This window comes from Pseudophryne corroboree, chromosome 1 (genome assembly GCF_028390025.1).
Source record: "Pseudophryne corroboree isolate aPseCor3 chromosome 1, aPseCor3.hap2, whole genome shotgun sequence".
In the NCBI taxonomy this organism is placed as follows: Eukaryota; Metazoa; Chordata; class Amphibia; order Anura; family Myobatrachidae; genus Pseudophryne; species Pseudophryne corroboree.
In genome coordinates this window covers 415,970,431-415,995,584 of record NC_086444.1, presented here as the reverse complement: position 1 = coordinate 415,995,584, position 25,154 = coordinate 415,970,431, and the positions used below count along the sequence as shown (strand labels likewise).

The 25,154-nt window shown below is 46.2% G+C and overlaps 1 protein-coding gene across 1 annotated transcript in view; it reads right to left on the bottom strand.

Annotated features, from left to right (window-relative positions):
• Positions 1 to 25,154, bottom strand: part of DDX54 (DEAD-box helicase 54) — a 92,787-nt gene that overhangs the window by 7,336 nt on the left and 60,297 nt on the right. Inside the window, exon 19 of the mRNA XM_063913308.1 lies at positions 1,855 to 1,949. Coding sequence (XP_063769378.1) covers positions 1,855 to 1,949 — 95 coding nt within the window. The remainder of the gene's footprint in view (positions 1 to 1,854; positions 1,950 to 25,154) is intronic.

Genomic DNA, 25,154 nt, shown 5'->3' with positions numbered 1-25,154 from the left:
GCCCTATAGTCTTTATAGGGACAAATTTTATTGACCGTTGTTCCTTCACGGTAATGTGGCCGTACATCTACAAACAATTGGGGCACTTCCCCATTTTGCTGATGAATGGTTTGGGTTAGTGGCAAAATACAACATGTTGGAGATTTGCCGATTCTGAGCCAAAATAAGATCGGAATAGGTGAGTCTGGGATTTTTAACATGTAGGATTTTGCAGACTCCCCGACAAATCGCTCGTCATTGGAGTCAGCCAATCAGTAGATCAGAATCTGGGAATCGGCCCACAGAAGTATGGCCCACATAACGTAGCTGTTGTGTTTATGCTGGATAGTGAATATACATTTAAGAATTAATTTTTTTTTATAACCACAGTCTTTCCTTGACATTGTTGCATTTGATGCAACCATGTCAGAGAATCCTACTGGCAGCTGCTGAAGGTTAATATTATAGCAGCTGCCAGGCTCAGCCCACCTGTCAGGCCCCTCTACCACCCAACAGCCTACTTCTGTCAGCCTGTCCTGTGCCCACCCGTAGCTGTAGGAACACAATCTGCCTGTAGCCCGAGCTCAGGACTGCAAGAAGTGCAAGGAAATTATAGTTAAAAAAAAAAAAAAGTTTTTTTTTTTAACAAATCAGCATATTACACTGAATCGGGTTTTCATAGCTCTCATTTACATAATTTGATAATAAAATCATATTTTGGCAAAAATTGTAACCGGTTAAGTGGTTAAGGTGTGGTACTTCAAACACTAGGGGTCTACGTTGATATTTAAAAGGGCAATGCTTTTGCTAGCAAGACGTGGACATAAACGTCATCAGAAGCACTGGATTTTACAACCCGAACCCAACGATTCACAAATAAACCCCTAGATTTCACATGCAAAAGAAAAAAAAAAAAAAAAAAAAGGAAAATAGCTTTGCTGCTATAGGGGTCTATTCAATTGAAGCTGGAACTGCAGTCTAGTCGGAAAGACGTCAGTTTCCGACTTTCAGGTCGAATCACGATTCGACCTATTCAATGGTACTGCCGTTTTTCCGACTTGTCGGCAAACACGTGGACCGCGGATCCCACTTGTTTTGTTGGATTAGCGGCCAATTCTGACAGGATTTTGGCCAGTTTTCGACAATACTGATGAGACTTTAAAAAAAAGTTGGATAAGCATTGTCGGAAATGGGCAAAACCTGTCGGAAATTGCTTGCTAATTGAATACTGCACTGTCGGATCCTCTCTGTCAGACATGCATTGAATACCCCTAATAGTGTGCTGAAGAAAGCGGAAGGACTACAGTTTTCTTCTTGGACATTGTTTCTTAGTTTGGCAATTTATATACGTCACATATCATTGTTCACTGGTGAGCATACTGGACTATCTACTGTAGCTATAACAATCTGCATTCAATTACTGCCCCCCTAAGGTCACAGTTGGAACTACTAAAGTTGTTTCCAATCATTAACATTTCTAGTCATCGATATGACCATGGAACACAGAAATGTGCACACTACGAACAAGATAAAATAGTTCCAGTGCGTTATAATACTGATCCCATGGTGATGAATTGTAATGAATGCAGTAGTGATCACTGTGACATGCTGCATAACTGGACTTCACAGACATCATCGCACCGACTGACTGACCTCAAAACAAATATCAGGAAGAGTCAAGTTATAGACCAAATTAGGCGAGAACATTGATGGATCAGGGTCCCAGTCCTGTACATATTTAAGAACCAATTGAAACTATTTAAATAACAAGAAAATTAACTACACCTGAAGGATTTTCCACTATTCTGTGAAAGGGTACAGTATGTTTACACACATACAGTCAGGTTATACATTACACACATATACATTACATACCTCTCCCTTTCCTGTTTGGCCTTCCTGGCTGACTTTCTTCCTCTTCTTCAGAGTCCTGATCATCAATTTTATATTTTTTCTTCCAGTCCTCATATCTAGATTGAGTAAAGGCGTAAAAACAGACTGCCGTATTTTTCTAGCCCACTAATGTTTAGGAGTACAGCTGCTACTAGGTGTCACAGAAACACTGCTTGGCAGACCACTGGGCAGAGAAACATAGTTTAAACAGAAATAGAAGCAACATATTGCCCTATTATCCAGATAATATTGGATAATGTAGGAGAATCGCTTAGGGGTGGAGTGTGGAAGTAACATGTTACTTTTTGTTCTACTCAGTTTCTTTCTTTTAATAAAGGTGCAGTGAAAAGTCAGGGTAATACTGGACATTTTATCTCTGTACTCCATGTCTGTAAATATTATGTTGGGGTTTAGTGCATGTTTGGGATGGGGGGGGGGGGGGGGGGGGGGGGGGGGGGGGATTTAGGGATGTTTTCGCTGCAGTGAAGCAATATAAAATAATTAGTTTTTTTTTTTTTTAAATAGGATTTTAATTACTTACTGGTAAATCCTTTTCTTGTAGTAAGGGATATTGGGAAGACTTAGTACGATGGAGTATAGACGGGGTCCAAAGGAGCCAGTGCACTTTAAATTTCTTCACTGGGTGTGCTGGCTCCTCCCCTCTATGCCCCCTCCCACAGGCAGTTATAGGTAAAACAGTGCCCGAAGGAGAAAGGACATATATGAGAGAAGGAACATGACAACAAAGAGTAGTGAGATTTAACAGCAGCACACCACAAACATATAACAACCAGTAATGGCTGGTAACAATAACAGCAACAGCTAACAACATAACAGAGAACCTGCAGAAAAGTCAACGCACTGAGGCGGGCGTCCAATATCCCTTATGAACTACGAGAAAAGGATTTACCGGTAGGTAATTAATATCCTATTTTCTCTAGCATCCATAAGGGGATGACCCAAAGCTTCCAGAACGGGCGGGAATGTGCGGAGACTGCTACAGCACCGCTTGCCCAAACTGGGTATCTTCTTTGGCCAGGGTATCAAACTTGTAGAACTTCACAAAAGGTGCTCTTCCCCGTCCAGGTAACAGCTCGGCATAGATGCAAGGCCAAGACTCCTCGCGCAGCCGCCCAGGAAGAGCCCACAGATCTTGTAGAGTGGGCTTTTAGAGACTTAGGAACAGGTAAGGCTGCCGACACATACGCCCGTTGGATAGTAAGCCTAAGCCAATGAGCAATGGACTGCTTTGATGCAGGACAACACTTTTTCTGCGCCTCATAGAGCACGAACAAGGAATCAGTCTTTCTGATCCGAGCCGTCCGCTTGACATAGATCTTCAAGGCTCGCACCGCATCCAATGCCTCCGGAGAAGCAGAAGTGTCAGAACTGGAAATAAAATAGGTTGATTCAGGTGAAACGCAGAGACAACCTTCGGCAGGAACTGCTGCCTAGTCCTGAGCTCCACTCTGTCCTTGTAAAAGACCAAGTATGGACTTTTACACGATAAAGCCCTCAATTCTGAGACACGCCTAGGAGAAGCCAGGGTCAGGAACATGACCGTCTTCCACGTGAGGTACTTGTCTTCTACCGTCATCAGTCTCAAACCAGAAAAATTGTAGAAATTCCAACACCACATTCAAATCCCAGGGCGCATACAAGGGGTTTTATGTGGAGTACCCCTTGCAAGAAGGTCTGAACGTATGGCAACAGTGCCAATTTCTTCTGGAAGAAAATGGAGAGAGATCAAACCTGGACCTTAATGGAACCCAGACACAAGCCCTTATCCACACCAGCCTGCAGGAAACTCAAGAAACGTCCCAAGTGGAACTCTGCAGGTGGATACATGCATTCCTCGCACAAAGAGACAGATCTTCTCCAGATATGATGATAGTGTTTTGACGTCACAGGTTTCCTGGCCTGAACCATGGTGGCAATAACCTTTTGGAAAGGCCCTTGTGAGCTAGGATGTGCTGTTCAATGCAGTCAAACAAAGTCGCCGTAAGTCCGGGAAGACGAACGGTCCTTGTTGACGATCGCTTCATAGTGGTAGAGGCCAAGGGTCTTCGACGGACATGTCCAGAAGATCAGTGCACCACGCCCTCCGAGGCCAATCCAGGGCAATCACAATTGCCTGGACTCCATGATTTCTGATTCGCTTGAGCGCCCTTGGGAGCATCGGAATCGGAGGAAACAGGAAGACCAGCCGGTAAGCCAAGGCGATGTCATTGCCACTATTGAGAGCAATACCAGTGAAGCTTCTTGTTGAGACGAGAAGCCATCATGTCTATTTGCGGGCAGCCCCACCAGTGGATGATCTGCTGAAACACCTGATGTTGGAGTCCCCACTGTCTCGGGTGGAGGTCGTGACGACTGAGGAAGTCCGCATCCCAGTTGTCTACACCCGGAATGAAGATTGCAGACATTGCTCTTGCATTTCTTTCCGCCCGGAGGAGTATCTTTGACACCTCTCGCATGCAGGCTCTGCTTTTTTTCCCTCCTTGCCGATTGATGTACGCCACTGTAGTGGTGTTGTCCGACTGAACTTGGATTGCATGATTAGTGAGCAGAGGAGAGGCCTGAAGCAGAGCATTGTAGATCGCCCGAATTTCCAGAATGTTGATCGGATGGAGGGCTTCGTGGGCTGACCACCTGTCCTGGAACTGCGCCCCTTGGGTGACAGCACCCCATCCTCGCAGACTCCTTCCAGGAGATTGGAGGACTGCAGCCACCACAGGAAAGAAATCCTGGCCTGAGGTGACAGCCAAATCATCCGGTGCATCTGTAGATGTGATCCAGACCACATGCACACGAAATCCAAATTTAAATGTTCTGGCATGGAACCTCCCATATTGGATCGCCTCATAGGAGGCGACCATCTTCCCCAACAATCTGATGCAAAGAGGGATGGATACACGAGTAGGTCAGAGCACCATGCGGACCATCTCCTGAAGTGTTCTCGCCTCTGGGAGGAACACCTTCTGGGCCACCGTATCCAGTAACATCCCCAAGAACAGGAGCCGCTGAGTCGGGAAATTGAGAATCTACCCATGGCGTGACAGAAGTTGGATAGTGTGGTCGATATGGAGCAATAAAAGCTCCCTGGATCTTTCTTTTATCAGATAGTCCAGGTAAGGGACAAAATTGACCCCCTGGACCCGGAGTTGGAACATCATCTCCGTCATCACCTTCGTGAATACCCTTGGAGCTGTGAACAGGGCAAAGGGTAGTGCCTGGAACTGGTAGTGATCATTCAGTAGTGCAAACATCAGATAAGCCTGATGAGGTGGCCAAACTGGAACTTGAAGGTAGACGTCCTTGATATCCAGGAACTCCTGTTCTTCCAGACCCGCAATCACTGCCCTCAGGGATTCCATTTTGAACTTGAAAACCTTTAGGTAAGGATTCAGAGGACTTTAGATTCAAAATGGGCCGTACCGAGCCGTCCGGCTTTGGAAGCACAAACAGGTTGGAGTAATAACCCCTGCCTCATTGTGGTATCGGTACTGGAACAATGACGTGGGACTGGACCAACTTTCGGATGGCCTGTTGCAACGTAACCTGCATATCCTCTAAAGCTGGTAAGCTTGATTTGAAAAATTGTTGGGGAGGAGCACCGTCGAACTCCAGCTTGTAGCCCTGAGAAATGAGGTCACTTACCCAGGTATCCCAGGAGCTTTCCCAGATGCGGCTGAAGTGACGCAGTCGGGCTCCCACCCAGAAATCGCCTCGGAGTGGGTGGGCACCGTAATGCTGAGGACTTAGTTGAAGCAGAACTGGTGCTCTGTTCCTGAGAACCGGTGGTTGCAGGTCTTTTTGACCTACCTCTGGCACCTCTATTTGCATTAGAGGCACCTCTGGCCCTAGCACGAAATCTGTTAGACCAAAAGGACTGAACAAACGGCCCCGGGTAGGAACGCCTAGCCGGCAGGGCCCCAGAGGGGAGAAATGTGGATTTCCCAGCAGTGACTTTGGAAATCCACGTATCCAACTCAACCCCAAAGAGCCATTTCCCCGAAAAGGGGAGGGATTCCACACTGCGCTTTGATTCTGTGTCCGCTATCCACTGATGCAGCCACAAAACCCTGTGCGCCGACACTGCCATGGCAAAAGTCCTAGCATTAATATTCCCCATCTCCTTGAGCGAGTCACACAGGAACGCGTGTAGTGTCCGGAATGTGCTTGACTAGAGTCACCATAGTGACCAGAGGCATAGCTCCTGAGAGGCCCTCCTGAATCTGAGTAGCCCACGTGTGAATGGCATGGGTCATCCAGCAACCTGCTATGACCAGGCCTCTGCGATATACCTGCTGCCATGGAAATAGATTTGAGCGTAGTCTCTATCTTTCTGTCCCCAAGATCCTTCATGGTAAGGTAGCCCGGGGCAGGCAGCACCGCCTTTTTGGACAGGCGAGAGACAGATACGTCAACCCCCGGGGGTTCTTCCCAGAACTTCCTACCTTCAGGAGCAAATGGGAAAGTGCGCAAATTTTTTTTTAGACACTTGGGCAGTACGGATGGTGTAATGGTTAGCATTACTGCCTCCCAGCACTGAGGTCATGGGTTCGATTCCCACCATGGCTCTAACTGTGTGGAGTTTGTATATTCTCCCCGTACTTGCGTGGGTTTCCTCCGGGTACTCCGGTTTCCTCCCCCAATCCAAAAATATACTGGTAGGTTAATTGGCTCCCTACAAGATTAACCCTGGTAGGGAATATAGATTGTAAGCTCCACTGGGGCAGGGACTGATGTGAATGGCCATAATATTCTCTGTAAAGCGCTGCGGAATATGTGTGCGCTATATAAATAACTGGTAATAAATAAATAAATAAATATTTACTAAAATTCGTAATTTTCGTAATTTGGTTGAACATTAAACACGAATGACATCGGGAGTGATAATTTGCAACTTTTTGTTTTTTACGCCTCATTTACTATGCTGTCGTATTCTGCATTGTCGTGTTTTCCGATGTCGATGTCATTCGTAATGTCTGGCAGTGTTTTACGGGAGTGATTAGTAAAACACTGCCGGACTTAACACAATGAATCCCGGCCGTATCAGTGTGATCCGTGCAGGGCTTCATTGTGTACCTTAAAAGAAGTGTGGAAAGTGTTAAAAATCACAAAAAAATTTTTGTGTGGGGTCCCCCCCCCCCCCCCCCCCCCCCTAAGCATAACCAGCCTCGGGCTCTCTGAGCCTGTCCTGGTTGTAAAAATACGGGGGGAAATTGACAGGGGTTACCCCATATTTTAACAACCAGCACCGGGCTCTGCGCCTGGTCCTGGTGCAAAAAATACGAGGGACAAAAGACGTAGGGGTCCCCCGTATTTTTAACACCAGCACCGGGCTCCACTAGTCAGAGAGATAATGCCACAGCCAGGGAACACTTTTATATTGGTCCCTGCGGCCCTGGCATTAAATCACCAACTAGTCACCCTGGAGGAGTGGGAACCCCTTAAATCAAGCCCCCCCCCGTCCAGCCACCCAAGGGCCAGGGGTGAAGCCCGAGGCTGTCCCCCCCCATCCAAGGGCGGCGGATGGGAGGCTGATAGCTATAGTGTAAAAAAAAAAAAAAAAATAGGATTTTGGTACTTACCAGGTAAATCCTTTTCTTTGAATCCATAGGGGGCACTGGAGTACTCTTGGGATATGGACGGCTTCCATAGGAACAAGGCACTGAATAGTTAAATTAAGAACTCTCCTCCCCCCCCATATCCCAGAGTACCTCAGTGTTTTTTACTGAGCCGAACAGGAGCTATAGAGAGGTTGACAATGGAGAATTACATATAACATAACGGACAACAATAAAGATGACACATAACGTGACTGACAACTAAACAGTTGGCACTATAACCGCTAGAACTTGAAACTTTGAACCAGTCGGTGAGAATGTGTTACCATAAGATCCTCTGAACTTACCACAAACCAGGTAAAACTGCTCTGGGTGGGCGTCCAGTGCCCCCTATGGATTCAAAGAAAAGGATTTACCTGGTAAGTACCAAAATCCTATTTTCTTTTTCATCCACTAGGGGTCACTGGAGTACTCTTGGGACATACCAAAGTTTCCCCCGTGGGTGGGAGAGCTGTTTGGCACCTGTAACACTAGACGGCCAAAGCTAGATGCTGATGCCGCAAACGTATCAAACTTATAAAAGCGCACAAACGTGTGCACTGATGACCATGTAGCCGCACGGCAAAGCTGCGTCGTAGAAGCCCCACGACCAGCTGCCCACGAAGTTCCCACAGAACGTGTGGAATGAGCTGTTACTGATGTAGGCGGCTGTAACCTAGCATGAAGGTAAGCCTGACGAATGGTCAGTTTAATCCATCTGGATAAGGTCTGCTTAGAAGCTGGCCAGCCCATCTTGGCAGCATCATAGAGAACAAACAACGTATCCGTCTTACGAACTGTAGACGTTCGGGATACATAAACGCGTAATGCGCGTACCACATCCAAGGTTCCAGAATTTCCTGTCAACACAGGAACTACTATTGGTTGATTGATGTGAAATGATGACACTACCTTTGGTAAGAAAGTGGAATTCGTCCGAAGTTCCGCTCTGTCATCATGAAACACCAAATACGGTGGCTTGCATGACAAGGCACCCAAATCTGAAACACGCCTTGCCAAAGCTAAGGCTAGTAGAAAAAAATAAGATTTTACTCACCGGTAAATCTATTTCTCGTAGTCCGTAGTGGATGCTGGGAACTCCGAAAGGACCATGGGGAATAGCGGCTCCGCAGGAGACTGGGCACAACTAAAAGAAAGCTTTTAGACTACCTGGTGTGCACTGGCTCCTCCCACTATGACCCTCCTCCAAGCCTCAGGATACTGTGCCCGGAAGAGCTGACACAATAAGGAAGGATTTTGAATCCCGGGTAAGACTCATACCAGCCACACCGTATAACTCGTGATACCATATCCAGTTAACAGTATGAAACATAACGGAGCCTCTCAACAGATGGCTCATAACAATAACCCTTTAGTTAACAATAACAATGTACAAGTATTGCAGACAATCCGCACTTGGGATGGGCGCCCAGCATCCACTACGGACTACGAGAAATAGATTTACCGGTGAGTAAAATCTTATTTTCTCTAACGTCCTAGTGGATGCTGGGAACTCCGAAAGGACCATGGGGATTATACCAAAGCTCCCAAACGGGCGGGAGAGTGCGGATGACTCTGCAGCACCGAATGAGAGAACTCAAGGTCCTCCTCAGCCAGGGTATCAAATTTGTAGAATTTTGCAAACGTGTTTGCCCCTGACCAAGTAGCAGCTCGGCAAAGTTGTAAAGCCGAGACCCCTCGGGCAGCCGCCCAAGATGAGCCCACCTTCCTTGTAGAATGGGCTTTCACTGATTTAGGATGCGGCAGTCCAGCCGCAGAATGCGCCAGCTGAATTGTGCTACAAATCCAGCGAGCAATAGTCTGCTTAGAAGCAGGAGCACCCAGTTTGTTGGGTGCATACAGGATAAATAGCGAGTCAGTTTTCCTGACTCCAGCCGTCCTGGAAACATAAATTTTCAAGGCCCTGACTACGTCCAGTAACTTGGAATCCTCCAAGTCGCTAGTAGCCGCAGGCACTACAATAGGTTGGTTCAAGTGAAAAGCAGATACCACCTTAGGGAGAAACTGGGGACGAGTCCTCAATTCTGCCCTATCCATATGGAAAATCAGATAAGGGCTTTTAAATGACAAAGCCACCAATTCTGATACCCGCCTGGCCGAAGCCAAGGCCAATAACATGACCACTTTCCACGTGAGATATTTTAGATCCACGGTCTTTAGTGGCTCAAACCAATGTGATTTTAGGAAACTCAACACCACGTTGAGATCCCAGGGTGCCACTGGAGGCACAAAAGGGGGCTGAATATGCAGCACTCCTTTTACAAATGTCTGAACTTCAGGTAGTGAAGCTAGTTCTTTTTGGAAGAAAATCGACAGAGCCGATATCTGTACCTTAATGGAGCCTAATTTTAGGCCCATAGTCACTCCTGCCCGTAGGAAGTGCAGAAATCGACCCAGCTGAAATTCCTCTGTTGGGGCCTTACTGGCCTCACACCAAGCAACATATTTCCGCCAAATGCGGTGATAATGTTTTACAGTTACATCTTTCCTGGCTTTAATCAGTGTAGGAATGACATCCTCCGGAATGCCCTTTTCCCTTAGGATCCGGCGTTCAACCGCCATGCCGTCAAACGCAGCCGCGGTAAGTCTTGGAACAGACAGGGCCCCTGCTGCAGCAGGTCCTATCTGAGCGGCAGAGGCCATGGGTCCTCTGAGATCATCTCTTGAAGTTCAGGGTACCACGCTCTTCTTGGCCAATCCGGAACCACGAGTATTGTCCTTACTCCTCGTTTTCTTATTATTCTCAGTACCTTTGGTATGAGAGGCAGAGGAGGGAACACATAAACTGACTGGTACACCCACGGTGTCACTAGAGCGTCCACCGCTATCGCCTGAGGGTCCCTTGACCTGGCGCAATATCTCTCTAGTTTTTTGTTTAGGCGGGACGCCATTATGTCCACCTGTGGCCGTTCCCAACGATTTACAATCAGTGTGAAGACTTCTGGATGAAGTCCCCACTCTCCCGGGTGGAGGTCGTGCCTGCTGAGGAAGTCTGCTTCCCAGTTGTCCACTCCCGGAATGAACACTGCTGACAGTGCTAGTACGTGATTTTCCGCCCATCGGAGAATCCTTGTGGCTTCTGCCATTGCCGTCCTGCTTCTTGTGCCGCCCTGTCGGTTTACATGGGCGACCGCCGTGATGTTGTCTGACTGGATCAGTACCGGCTGGTGTAGAAGCAGGGGTTTTGCCTGACTTAGGGCATTGTAAATGGCCCTTAGTTCTAGAATATTTATGTGTAGGGAAGTCTCCTGACTCGACCATAGTCCTTGGAAGTTTCTTCCCTGTGTGACTGCCCCCCAGCCTCGAAGGCTGGCATCCGTGGTCACCAGGACCCAGTCCTGTATGCCGAATCTGCGGCCCTCTAGAAGATGAGCACTCTGCAGCCACCACAGTAGAGACACCCTGGTTCTTGGAGACAGGGTTATTAGCTGATGCATCTGAAGATGCGATCCGGACCATTGGTCCAACTGAAAGATTCTGGCATGGAATCTGCCGAAAGGAATTGCTTCGTAAGAAGCCACCATCTTTCCCAGGACTCGCGTGCAGTGATGCACCGACACCTGTTTTGGTTTCAGGAGGTCTCTGACTAGAGATGACAGCTCCTCCGGGAGAAACACTTTTTTTTTTTTTCTGGACTGTGTCCAGAATCATTCCCAGGAACAGTAGACGTGTCGTCGGAACCAGCTGTGACTTCGGAATATTCAGAATCCAACCGTGCTGGTGTAGCACCTCCTGAGATAGTGCTACTCCTACCAACAACTGCTCCCTGGATCTCGCCTTTATTAGGAGATCGTCCAAGTACGGGATAATTAAAACTCCCTTTTTTCGAAGGAGTATCATCATTTCCGCCATTACCTTGGTAAACACCCTCGGTGCCGTGGACAGTCCAAACGGCAGCGTCTGGAATTGGTAATGGCAATTCTGTACCGCAAATCTGAGGTACTCCTGGTGAGGATGATAAATGGGGACATGCAGGTAAGCATCCTTGATGTCCAGGGATACCATGTAATCCCCCTCGTCCAGGCTTGCAATAACCGCCCTGAGCGATTCCATCTTGAACTTGAATTTTTTTATGTATGTGTTAAAGGATTTCAAATTTAGAATGGGTCTCACCGAACCGTCCGGTTTCGGTACCACAAACAGTGTGGAATAGTAACCCCGTCCTTGTTGAAGTAGGGGCACCTTGACTATCACCTGCTGGGAATACAGCTTGTGAATTGCCTCTAGCACAGCCTCCCTGCCCGAGGGAGTTGTTGGCAAGGCAGATTTGAGGAAACGGCGGGGGGGAGACGCCTCGAATTCCAGCTTGTACCCCTGAGATACTACTTGAAAGATCCAGGGATCCACCTGTGAGCGAGCCCACTGATCGCTGAAATTTTTGAGGCGGCCCCCCACCGTACCTGGCTCCGCCTGTGGAGCCCCACCGTCATGCGGCGGACTTGGAAGAAGCGGGGGAGGACTTTTGCTCCTGGGAACCTGCTGTTTGTTGCAGCCTTTTTCCCCTACCTCTGCCTCTGGACAGAAAAGACCCGCCTTTTCCTCGCCTGTTTTTCTGGGTCCGAAAGGACTGTACCTGATAAAACGGCGCTTTCTTAGGCTGTGAGGGAACATGGGGTAAAAATGCTGACTTCCCAGCTGTTGCTGTGGAAACTAGGTCCGAGAGACCATCCCCGAATAACTCCTCACCCTTATAAGGCAAAACTTCCATGTGCCTTTTGGAATCTGCATCCCCTGTCCACTGCCGAGTCCATAAGCCTCTCCTAGCAGAAATGGACAATGCACTTATTTTAGATGCCAGCCGGCAGATCTCCCTCTGTGCATCTCTCATGTATAAGACGGAGTCTTTTATATGCTCTATGGTTAGCAGAATAGTGTCCCTGTCTAGGGTGTCAATATTTTCAGACAGGGAATCTGACCATGCAGCGGCAGCACTGCACATCCATGCTGACGCAATAGCTGGTCTAAGTATAATGCCTGAGTGTGTATATACAGACTTCAGGATCGCCTCCTGCTTTCTATCCGCAGGCTCCTTCAGGGCGGCCGTATCCGGAGACGGAAGTGCCACCTTTTTAGACAAACGTGTGAGCGCTTTATTTACCCTAGGAGGTGTTTCCCAACGTGCCCTATCCTCTGGCGGGAAAGGGAACGCCATTAGTAACTTTTTAGAGATTACCAATCTTTTATCGGGGAAAGCCCACGCTTCTTCACACACTTCATTTAATTCTTCAGATGGGGGAAAAACTACGGGTAGTTTTTTCTCCCCAAACATAATACCCTTTTTAGTGGTACCTGGGTTTATATCCGAAATGTGTAACACCTCTTTCATTGCCTCAATCATGCAACGAATGGCCCTAGTGGACATTAGATTAGACTCATCGTCGTCGACACTGGTATCAGTATCCGTGTCGACATCTGCGTCTGCCATCTGAGGTAGCGGGCGTTTTAGAGCCCCTGATGGCCTTTGAGACACCTGGGCAGGCACGAGCTGAGAAGCCGGCTGTCCCGCATTTGGCATGTCGTCAAATTTTTTGTGTAAGGAGTCGACACTTGCACGTAATTCCTTCCATAAAACCATCCACTCAGGTGTCTGCCCCGCAGGGGGTGACATCACTTCTATAGGCATCTGCTCCGCCTTGTCAAAGTCAGAAAAATATCATGCTGCACGTTGCCATATATTCACCTCATGCGCTCGCCCGCTGCACATGCACTTTCTCTGGCGTGCGTGCACATATTCGCAGTTGCGTGACGGCGCCCCTACGGGCGTGCGCTTGAACGCATGGTATGTGCATTTACGGTAGAGTTTGTGTGCGTCTAGCGAGCGACACAATCGCTACTTAATAAATCCATATAGCAGGTTTAATAGATAATGTTCCCCTTAATAGTAACAGTAAGTTTGGTTAGTGTAGTTGGTCCCTGGACAAAGGAATTCCTCTTTTTGTTGTACGAAGGGCCAGACAGGGTTTGAGCAGATGTGTTTGGTACCTAACCAAAGAGTATTTTAATAGCAACAATCCGGTGTTGGTTAGGTAAAGATTAATCGCTCCTGCATATAGTTATGGCCATTAGTAGTTTCTGGACATTTCTTATATTGCAGTTCATTATCCATGCGGCGGGAATCCGGCGATTCCCTCCCACCTGAGCTGTTTGTAATAGTCACAGCCCACCTGTTCAAACTAAACTATGACCTTTTGTTATGATGCGAGGAGACATTCCTGTGTCCAATGAACAATGAGATTATAGGCCCCTTTGTAGTATACTGTATGCAGTGTATATAAGATCAGCCCGCCTGGACAGCTCACTCCACAAACGGTTTTCATATTGACTAACTTGGAGCTGGTATCAGGAATAGCGCAGCGATCGTTCCCAGTGTGTGTGTAAGTAATTCTCTGTAAATCAAACTTGTTCTCTGTTTGTATTGGCCAGTCTCTCTCTCTCTCTCTCTGTTATAGTATAAGATTGTGACGCTATTGTATATTCCTGTCCAGATATTCTGTTAGAATTATATGTTAGCTTGTAGTGTATGACTTGTAAACTGTTTACCCCTTTTCGATATAACTAAAAGCTTGTTAGTAAAGGTGTTGGAACCTTAGCACGGTATCGTGTGTTCATTACATTGCAGAGGGTAATAGGAGCGTCTCGATCACTCAAACAGCTTTAGGATTAACAAGGTTAAGCAGCGTTATATCGCTGCAGTATTTCAGTACAAGGTTTACAGCGTAAGAGTATCCTTTCTGTGTGTTACATTCAAGGTTTACTGATTGTCATCCTGTGAGCGTCTGCGCCGTTCGTGATCTCCTCGTGGTCTCGAGCGTCCGCTACGCTGGTAGCGTAGCATTACGGTAGTGGCCCGCCTATAGCGTGCTCGACACCACGCATTAAGCTGTGAGCGAGCGTGCCGCATGTGCGTCTCGATCACGGCCGAGCGTATGCTACGCTAAGCGCGTACCCTTACGGTACCCCATACGCCAATTGCGTACTGAGTCTCTTACCCATATAGTGAAGGTTATAAGGTAATCAAAATCAGCATTATCAATTGGCGGCTCGTCCGTCCTCCACATATCCGCTCTAGCGAACACAGACTTTATCTGTCAGCAAGGGCGGGAAGGCAGTATCCCTTCGTATCGGGATACAGTAGTGCTGGCTAGATAAGCGTCTGTTTCGCTACGTTGAAGGAGTGCTGGTGGAATCAGGAACCGGAGGTAAGAACAATACGCTATTGTCTTTTTAAAACTGTTTTATTTCTGTTTTGCGTACGCACGCACGCACGCATACATCTGCATTTCTTTTCATTTGTGTATTTTCACATCACTCTCCTGGTTGCCATTTCATAATTGATAACGTGCTGAGAAAGATTTGTTGCTATTGGTAGTTAAAAGTAATATTAATACGTTAAGGAGTAATTTGTAAAACACGCGCACGGCTTGCCTAAGATACAAGGAAGTTCGGTGTGGTGTTCGGTAGATGATTACAGTTAAAGATCATCTACATTGATATAAACGTGTTAATTGTATTTCTGTGGACATATCTGGCTGGCGTACACGCGTCTCTAACAAAAGGGTGAGACTAGCGTACGCGACGCAAGGGCCGACGCACGGAGCGTATATTACGCAACGGAGCGTCTGGGTACACCCACATAATACAAATCACACGATAGTATTATTTTAAATAGGCGAAAAGGAGGCAACGCGATAATAGCGCAAATCGATCTCAGTGTCCAAAATTTTAAGCTAATAGGTCCTTCTCTAATTTGCAACTCATCTGGACTAGACTGTGTTACTGAATGAAAGGGATTTCTGCGCAGAAACAAAAGTAAAGTGTACATGAGGTGAAAGTGTGTGTATACATATATAAAGTATTCTCTTTTTGATTGGAACGTAGAAGTCGAGTTCTCGTGAGAACATTCACGTAAGTGACGGCGTGGTGGCTTGGGAGGCATCCCTTGTTAAACATATACAGGAGCATTAGAGTATAGCAGAGTAAAAGTCTACTGTAGACACAGACCAGGAGGTCCAGAGAGACAGACCAGGAGGTCTAGGTACAGCAGACTAGGAAGTCCGCTATAGAGAAAAGAGGCACAACCCAGGGGGTTGGTGCAGTACCCATATAGGCCATTAAGCTCCGGCTGAAGGAATTCGCAGCAGCAATTTTCGATTCCACTGGTCGTTCCGCACATAAGATTAGTTGCTTATGTGCAGTACGATTGTACCGCACGTAATTGTGTGCATTAGTTAGTAACTTGACCCAGTACCGTTTGCGTACGCTAGAGGGGTCATAAACGCTATTTGTACATTCTAACGTGATTTGTGAAATTTTTTTTATTTTAAGGGAGGTTCGCTGGTCACTCGGGAATTCTCTAACAACCGATACTTGCTGGGGACGGGTAACCTACTCCCACACGCCCCAGAAATAAAGGTTTATAGGGGCCCTAGGTTGGGTACAGCAGCTCTGAGTCAGTGATTGCAGTATTAGCCAACGTGGGCGAGCGTTTGTGAAGGTACTCGGTAAAGTTTCACCGTCGGCCTACCGGACATCTTGGTTTTTGCAAGGGTTCGCTGAAGACCCTGATTTGAAGGTCAGAGGTAGTGAAAGCAACACCTGCAAGGATGGGGGCCAGTTGTTCAGGTAGGGGGTGATCAACCATGGTTCCGGTTGATGTCGTAAACCGGCCAATAGGGTCGGCAAGGTATATCATGTGTGAAAAATACGGTTCACACACAGAGGTTTTATGCGATGAATGGGAAAGAATGACTGTGCATGACGGGGAAAAGTTCCCACGGGTAGGCAGTTTTAGCCCAGATGTGTTACAAAATCTAAGGAGAAGGATATGTCTCATTAAATCTGCAAAGAGACGGATCAAGCATTATGACTATTTACAGTTATGGCAACAGGAGGGTGAAATACAGAGAGGATTGGCTCAAGCGGGTGGATCTAACCCTATCAGAAAACTGATAGCCACCGCTCCATCACCACCATACATAACGGGAGAGCAGGTGGTTACAGAGAATGGCACACTGGTGAATGATAAACATGCACTTAGTAACTGTATAAATGTTAAGAATAATGTGACTAAGATTATTGATGCAAATACTAATCCGTGCAAGCTGTACCCTGTTTTAAACTTTCCCCAGGAGTGTGATCAAGAGGATGAGCCAACAACAATATCGGCACTCTCTCTAGCAGCCACCATAGCAGAAACAACAGTGGGCACGGCCCAACCCGTAAGATTAGTATCAAAGGCCCCTAGCGGAGGGACAGGTGAGGTCGTATCAACCGGTAAGTACGGCACCATACACTATGCTGAAACCATTTCACCACATGTTGTAGAATCTACTCAGAATGATGTTATTGAACTTAATCCTGTTAGGATAATTGCAGTGCCAAATGGGAAAACTGATACTTCAGGAACCACTCCAATCAGAAACATCGCCATGCACTGCCCCTTTTCCCGAACAGAATTAAGATCAATGGTGTCAGAATTCCCTGATCCTAGGAAAGATCTAGTTGCAAGCCAGAAGTACATTAGAGAGCTAGGACATACTGTAGAACCCAATAACAAAGATTGGCGGACATTGCTAAGGGCATGTTTACCCTCCAATGTCGACTCAGCGAGTTTTATAACTGACTGTAGACTACATGAAGAAGTACCCCTTACTGAGGAGTACAATCAAGATAATGTGAAAAGAATTAACTTGCAGCTGGGGGTATATTTCCCAGCAGTTGCTAAATGGAACAAAATTTTCTCCATCAAGCAAAAGGAGGGAGAAACAGCGGATGATTATTTTCATCGGGCATTGCAGGAAATGGCTAAGTATACAGGGATAGAAGACATTAAAAAAATTTAAATCATAGAGAAGTAGCAGTATCTGTGTTAATGGATGGTTTAAAGGAAGTATTGAGGACGAGGGTACAGACCACCCAACCATGTTGGCGAGGTTTGTCGGTGGCTACTTTGAGAGAGGCCGCTATTGATCATGATCGGAATATCACCAGATACAGGGAGTCACAGAATGATAAGTTAATGGCCGTAAGTATACAGGCCCTGACCACAAGGCCACCTCAGTATAAGTTTCAGACCCCTGTGGGTAAGTCAAATGTGGTAACTTGTTATTGCTGTCATAAAGAGGGACATTTTGCACGAGACTGTAAAAGTAAAAACATACAACGCTCATACCAGACCCCTAGACAACGACATGACACACGAAATTGGGATCAAGGACCGCAGAGACGGAGTTATGAGCCACATGCAGGGGAAACAAGAAGGTATCCCCCAAGGAGAGACTGGCAAGTCTCCGACAGTTCCCATTTACCCCCTTCACAGGTAATAGCTGCCCGTGCGATACAGGGAGGTCACCATACACCATAGGGGTGTGGCCACACCTGTAATCTGCAGCCAGTGAAATTGATTGCGAGCCTTGGAAGCGAACCCGAGGTCACAATTGATGTAGCTGGTAGATCTCTAAATTTCCTTGTAGATACGGGGGCGGCCAAGTCAGTGATAAATTCGACCGTGGGCATGAGAACCACTGGTAAAACAATTCCAGCCATGGGAGTAACAGGAGTAGTACGACAATATCCTTTAAGCAAACCAGCAGAGATTACGATAGGGCCTTTGCATACCAAGCATTCTTTTCTGCTGGCTGCATCGGCTCCGACTAATCTCTTAGGGAGAGATTTACTGTGCAAAATGGGATGCGTCATATACTGTACTCCTGAAGGTGTGTTCTTGGACATACCCGAAAACCACGCTCAGGAAGCGCAAGATATGTTAGACTCCCCAACAAGATTAATGTCACACACTGTTATTGTAAATAGGTGTCCGTCCAAGGTAGAAGAAATGACGTCCCAGATACCAGAGTCACTGTGGACCAAGGACGGACAAGACACTGGATTGATGGCAAATGTAGCCCCAGTAGTTGTGCAAGTAAAAGATGGTAGGATAGCTCCAAAAATCCCACAATATCCTCTGAAGCCAGAGGTGGAGTTAGGAGTTTACCCTGTAATAGAGCGCTTGCTACAACAGGGCATTCTGGTAAGGACGTCCAGCACTGCAAATAGTCCCATCTTCCATGTTAAAAAGAGTGGGGGGAGGGGTTACAGATTAGTGCAGGATCTAAGAGGGATCAACAAAATAGTTGAGAGTCAATTCCCCGTAGTGCCAAATCCAGCTGTCATCCTTATGCAAATCCCTCCCACTGCCAAATTTTTCACTGTAATTGACCTCTGCTCCGCTTTCTTCTCGGTACCTCTGCACCCTGACAGTCAATACTTATTTGCATTCACATACAGAGGAGTCCAATATACCTGGACTCGCTTACCACAAGGTTTCATAGACAGTCCAAGTATCTTCTCACAAGCTTTGCATGATTGTTTACAGTCTTTCCAACCAGAGAGTGGATCAGTATTGATCCAGTACGTGGATGATTTACTACTGTGTTCAGATTCACTGGAAGCATCCCTGAGAGATACGAAACAGCTCCTGTTTCATCTTTCAGAAACAGGACACAAGGTTTCCAAGGACAAGTTACAATTATGCCAGACCAGGGTGAAGTATTTGGGACACTGTCTGACACAAGGACTGAGACACCTCACCGCTGATAGAATTCAAGCAATTCGTGACATGACCCTGCCACAAACCCAGCAACAGATTAGAAAGTTTTTAGGAATGTGTGGGTATTGCCGTAACTGGATCCCAGGTTTTTCCACACTAGCCCTACCTTTGCAGGAGATGGTCTCATCAAGTAAACCTGATCGGATTTCGCACACAGACGAATCTGAGATGGCATTTGAAAGACTAAAACAGTGCCTAAGACAGGCACCGGCATTAGGTATGCCTGACTATGGGAAACCCTTTGAGCTGTACGGAACAGAGAGTGCTGGTTGCGCAGCAGGTGTCTTAACCCAGAAGCATGGTGATGCCAGCAGGCCGGTAGCCTACTACAGCGCTCAGCTAGATATGGTAGCGCGATCCCTCCCCACATGCTTGCGAAGCGTTGCAGCAATAGCATTGCTAGTCACAAAAAGCAAAAATGTAGTGCTAGGACACAACCTCACAATTCATACACCACATGCAGTGTCAGCCTTACTGAATTCTGCCCAAACCAGACACGTCTCATCAGCGCGGTTTACAAGATGGGAATTGGCATTGATGGCCCCCGTAAACATTACCATAAGGAGATGCAGCGCATTAAATCGTGCAACGTATCTCCCAGGTGTGCCTGGACAGGCACAAAGGGTGGAGGATGAGAGTGATGGTGAAGGAGGATTTAATACAGGGGATGACACGCATGATTGTATGGAATATTTGACCCAAAATTTCACGGCAAGGCCTGACATCAGTGACAACCCACTGGAAGATGTAGATTTTACTTTCTACACTGACGGTAGTTGTCACAGACAGACGGACTCGGGAGACTTGTGTACTGGATACGCAGTCGTAGATGACCAAGGTACCATAGAAGCAGAACCGCTAGGCCCACCACAAGTTGCTGAACTGGTTGCCCTAACCAGAGCATGTGAATTGGCTAAGGGCAAGTCAGCCAATATCTACACAGATTCTAGGTACGCCTTCGGAGTAGTCCATGATTTCGGAGCCCTATGGCGCCTCAGAAATTTCATGACGGCAGCTGGCACACCCGTAGCGCATGCAGCCCACATCAAAAGACTTCTAACAGCGATACAGGAACCCGACAGAGTGGCTGTTATCAAGTGTAAAGCTCACACATACAGCCAAGACCCGGTATCACTTGGTAACAGCCGAGCAGACGAAGCTGCTAAATCAGCAGCCGGTACCCCCATACAGACAGACACCACACAGCTGATGGTATTTAATACTGTAAACACACAGAAATTGCGTGAAATGCAAATTTTGTGTTCCCCACAGGAAAAGGCAGTTTGGAGGTCAAAAGGATATGGCCAGGAGTCCTCAGGACTCTGGACAGATGGACATGGTAAACCAGTGGCACCCAGAGCATACCTTCCAAGTCTAGCGGAAGCAGCACATGGGCTGACTCATCTAGGCAAAGAAGGGATGTGCAAGCTAGTAAGAGCTTATTGGTGCGCCCCAGGATTTTCTTCCCATGCGGGTAAAAGAGCGATGACATGTCTCACCTGCTTGAGGAAGAATATCGGAAAGGCAATACCAACAGAACCATCCCATATCCCTCCGACAGATGGCCCTTTCCAGGTAATACAAATTGATTTCATACAATTGCCACCCTGTAGAAATTTAAAATATGTTTTGGTCTGTATTGATGTGTTCTCAAATTGGGTTGAAGCATTTCCCGCGGCCACAAATACCGCTGTATTTACTGCAAAGAAAATTGTGCAGGAATTTGTGTGTAGGTACGGTATCCCTAGAATAATTGAGAGTGATAGGGGTACCCATTTCACCGGTGAAGTCTTTCAAACAATGTGTAAGTTGATGGGAATTAATAGTAAGCTGCACACTCCGTACCGCCCCCAGGCGAGTGCGAAGGTGGAAAGAGTTAACAGCACTATTAAAAATAAATTGAGCAAGGTAATGACTGAAACAGGACTGTTATGGCCCGAAGCTTTGCCAATTGTATTATACAGCATCAGATCCACTCCCAGGTCCCCTCTTAATCTGTCTCCTTTTGAAATTCTGTTTGGTCGACAACCCCATGTTATGATTAACCCCCAAGATGATTTGAAATGTAACAATGAAGTAACCGTAAAGTACTTGGTTAAGATGAGTAAGCAATTGAGGAATCAGAATGATAATCTAAAGTTGGTGATTCCTGATTTGCTAGACAGTAATTGTCATGACATTGAACCTGGGGATTATGTAATGATACGGAATTTTCTACGCTCAGGTTGCCTTATTGACAGATGGGAAGGACCATATCAAGTCTTATTGACCAGCACAACAGCATTGAAGGTTGCCGAGAGAGAGACTTGGGTCCATTCGTCTCATTGTAAAAAGGTCACTGACCCAGAGAGGTCCCGTGATAAAGAACAGACGGTAGAGGTTGTATCACTAGAGTGTCTGTTCAGGGAGGATTGAGACGACAAGAAGCGCTGAGCGCTGAGAATAATAAGACCAGAAGCTTGTCGAGCTAGATTTCTTTTTCCCATTTGTTATTTTCTCCAGTTCCCACCTCCCTCATATTTCCGTTCCCCCTTCTTATTTTTCTCCTTTTATACCTCTAAGATGGACTTGCCCCAAGAGACTGTGATACGGATTTTCCTGTTAACCATGATGTTGACCAGAGCAGTCTGTTTCGGTGAGAGTACCATGGAGGTCGAGGAAGGATCTGGAATGGGTTCTGATGACCAGGATGCAGGCGTAGATTTCCAAGAACAACATAATCACAGAGTAAAGGCGAGTATCAGAAAACGATCTGGTAGCATTGACAATAGAAGGAATTGTGAAGGATTGTTAGCTGAAGAGAACTGCATCTGTAGGCATTGTGACAATACAGTTGAGGATGGGTGTATCAAGAAATGTCAATCCAGTTTTAATATCCATATGGACCGGCATCCATTGAGTGACTATCACTCCTTAGTGGGTAAAGTGTTAAACCAGACAGACTGTTGGGTATGCTCTCAAGTACCTCAAGGCCATAGCAAATCAGGACTAGTACCATTCCCTTTAACGGTAGGAGAGGTACTTGAGCTAAGTGGTGGGAGGCCGGTGGACAGGAGGTTTAATATCTCTAGTCCTCCTAGTTTGAAGCTCCACCAATATCATGTGGATAGGTCCTTAGTGTGCTTTAACATCTCCAATCCCCGAAAGCCGGGAAATTGGGAAGCGTCATGGAGTAATCAAACCATGACATTTTCACATAGAGCCGACAGAATGCCCATAGACACACAACTTATACGCCAGATAGCCGACCATAGGAAATTATTTCGGTATAGGTACACCTTAGGAAGTAGGACCATGCGAGTTGGAGAAGTATCACCAGGATACTGTGCACAGATCGTACAAACTGATACGTGTACTAAACAGATGGGAGAATTAGGGTTAGGAGATTTCACATGGAAAATTTGTAACATGATAATGTCATACTCCCTCCCATATGTTCTCCCCGATGATGCATATTTCATATGCGGGAGGAAGGCGTATAAGTGGCTTGCCCCAAACTCAGAAGGGTTATGTTATATTGGAAAAGTACTGCCTGAAGTAATGACTGTATCCCATAGCAAAATGAAAGATATTCACCGCAGTGCACAAGCTCCTTATACTCACACCCATTACGAGCACATCGTTAAACGGCACCTGATAGAGAGAACAGAGCATCCGGCCTCTGACCTGATCCATGAATCCACCGGGATTCAATTCCTAATCGCGTTAGATATCACTCGTACCGCCAGAGGAGTGTTAAACTATAGATATATATCTGCGCTTGCAAATTTATTAGACAATATCACCGAAATGTATGACGACACATTCAGGTATACTGGAAGAGAGTTACAAGCCTACAAAACAGAACTGGTTCAGCATAGGATGGTTCTCAATTACCTCACGGCAGTAACAGGCGGGTATTGTGTTACCCTAGCGACTCAGTATGGAATAAAGTGCTGCACGTACATTACAAACAGCACTGAGGACCCGGTCGAGGTCATAGACCAAAAGATGGATGACATTTTGCAATTAAAGTGGGAGTTCCGAAGGAGACATAATCTCACTCTCGCCGCTGTGGGTAATGAGCTGACCGGTTGGGTGTCATGGTTGAACCCACGAAATTGGTTTTCGGGCTTAGGAGAATGGGCCCAAGGTATTATCATGGATGTAGGGAAGTTTCTCTTGTGTATATTGGGAGTCGTCATATTTGTTGGCCTGATATTTAGATGCGTTCGGATTTTAACAAAGTGTAAACGTAGTACCCGAGTGATGAGTCTAAGGAGTGAAGACACTGTAATTACAACGGACTAATTTGATTTATGACCCAACGATAGAGACAATGTTGTGATGAAAATGTGATTCCACAGTCCGTTTCTTTCACCCGTTTCTCCTTTGTTTTCCTTCAAGGTACGAAGACATCCGCTTGGAAGAAGAATTTGACAACCTTTTACACAGACCACTGATGGACAATGCCATAGACCCCCAATATCCCTAGTGACTTTAACTTTTACGATAGCCCAATACTTTAAAGATTGTAAGTCTATGGACATTGAGAAAGCTTTTTGCACACCATTTATAGCAAAAGCATCGGGAGACTACAGTCAACATGTACATCGAGACAAGACAAGACCTCAATCGGCAAATGTATATTAAACTCACATAGTTTATGACTGCATTTACCATAATTGCTTCTTACCTTCATTTCTACAACCTTCAGGTAATAACACACACATAGTCAATAGGGAACATAGGCACAGAAATCAGCACTCACATACCCCCCCATTCATGTATCATCAACTAAAATGTGCTCCCCCATTTTGTTACAACCAAAAGCCGAAAAGAGCTCGGTAAAGTTTGACAGCCCATCCACAGACCCTTGATACGGGATAAGAAGGAATTCAAATGTATACTTCGCAATACCTCGAAGCTTGATTTAAAACACGTACGGCACGATGATACATGATCCCTCAAACATGGACTCATACACACATGCTTCTACTATTTCACTAGGTCATACTTTTTTCCCACCTTCTTCTCTTCACCCTTACCCAATCATAGAAATGTATTACATATGACATATATTTTTCTCTTTTTGAACTGTTTTAGGAAGTGGCAGTTATTGATGACTGCCAAAGGGTGGACTGTCAAAGTCAGAAAAATATCATGCTGCACGTTGCCATATATTCACCTCATGCGCTCGCCCGCTGCACATGCACTTTCTCTGGCGTGCGTGCACATATTCGCAGTTGCGTGACGGCGCCCCTACGGGCGTGCGCTTGAACGCATGGTATGTGCATTTACGGTAGAGTTTGTGTGCGTCTAGCGAGCGACACAATCGCTACTTAATAAATCCATATAGCAGGTTTAATAGATAATGTTCCCCTTAATAGTAACAGTAAGTCTGGTTAGTGTAGCTGGTCCCTGGACAAAGGAATTCCTCTTTTTGTTGTACGAAGGGCCAGACAGGGTTTGAGCAGATGTGTTTGGTACCTAACCGAAGAGTATTTTAATAGCAACAATCCGGTGTTGGTTAGGTAAAGATTAATCGCTCCTGCATATAGTTATGGCCATTAGTAGTTTCTGGACATTTCTTATATTGCAGTTCATTATCCATGCGGCGGGAATCCGGCGATTCCCTCCCACCTGAGCTGTTTGTAATAGTCACAGCCCACCTATTCAAACTAACCTATGACCTTTTGTTATGATGCGAGGAGACATTCCTGTGTCCAATGAACAATGAGATTATAGGTCCCTTTGTAGTATACTGTATGCAGTGTATATAAGATCAGCCCGCCTGGACAGCTCACTCTCTCACTCCACAAACGGTTTTCATATTGACTAACTTGGAGCTGGTACCAGGAATAGCGCAGCGATCGTTCCCAGTGTGTGTGTAAGTAATTCTCTGTAAATCAACTTGTTCTCTGTTTGTATTGGCCATTCTCTCTCTCTCTGTTATAGTATAAGATTGTGACGCTATTGTATATTCCTGTCCAGATATTCTGTTAGAATTATATGTTAGCTTGTAGTGTATGACTTGTAAACTGTTTACCCCTTTTCGATAT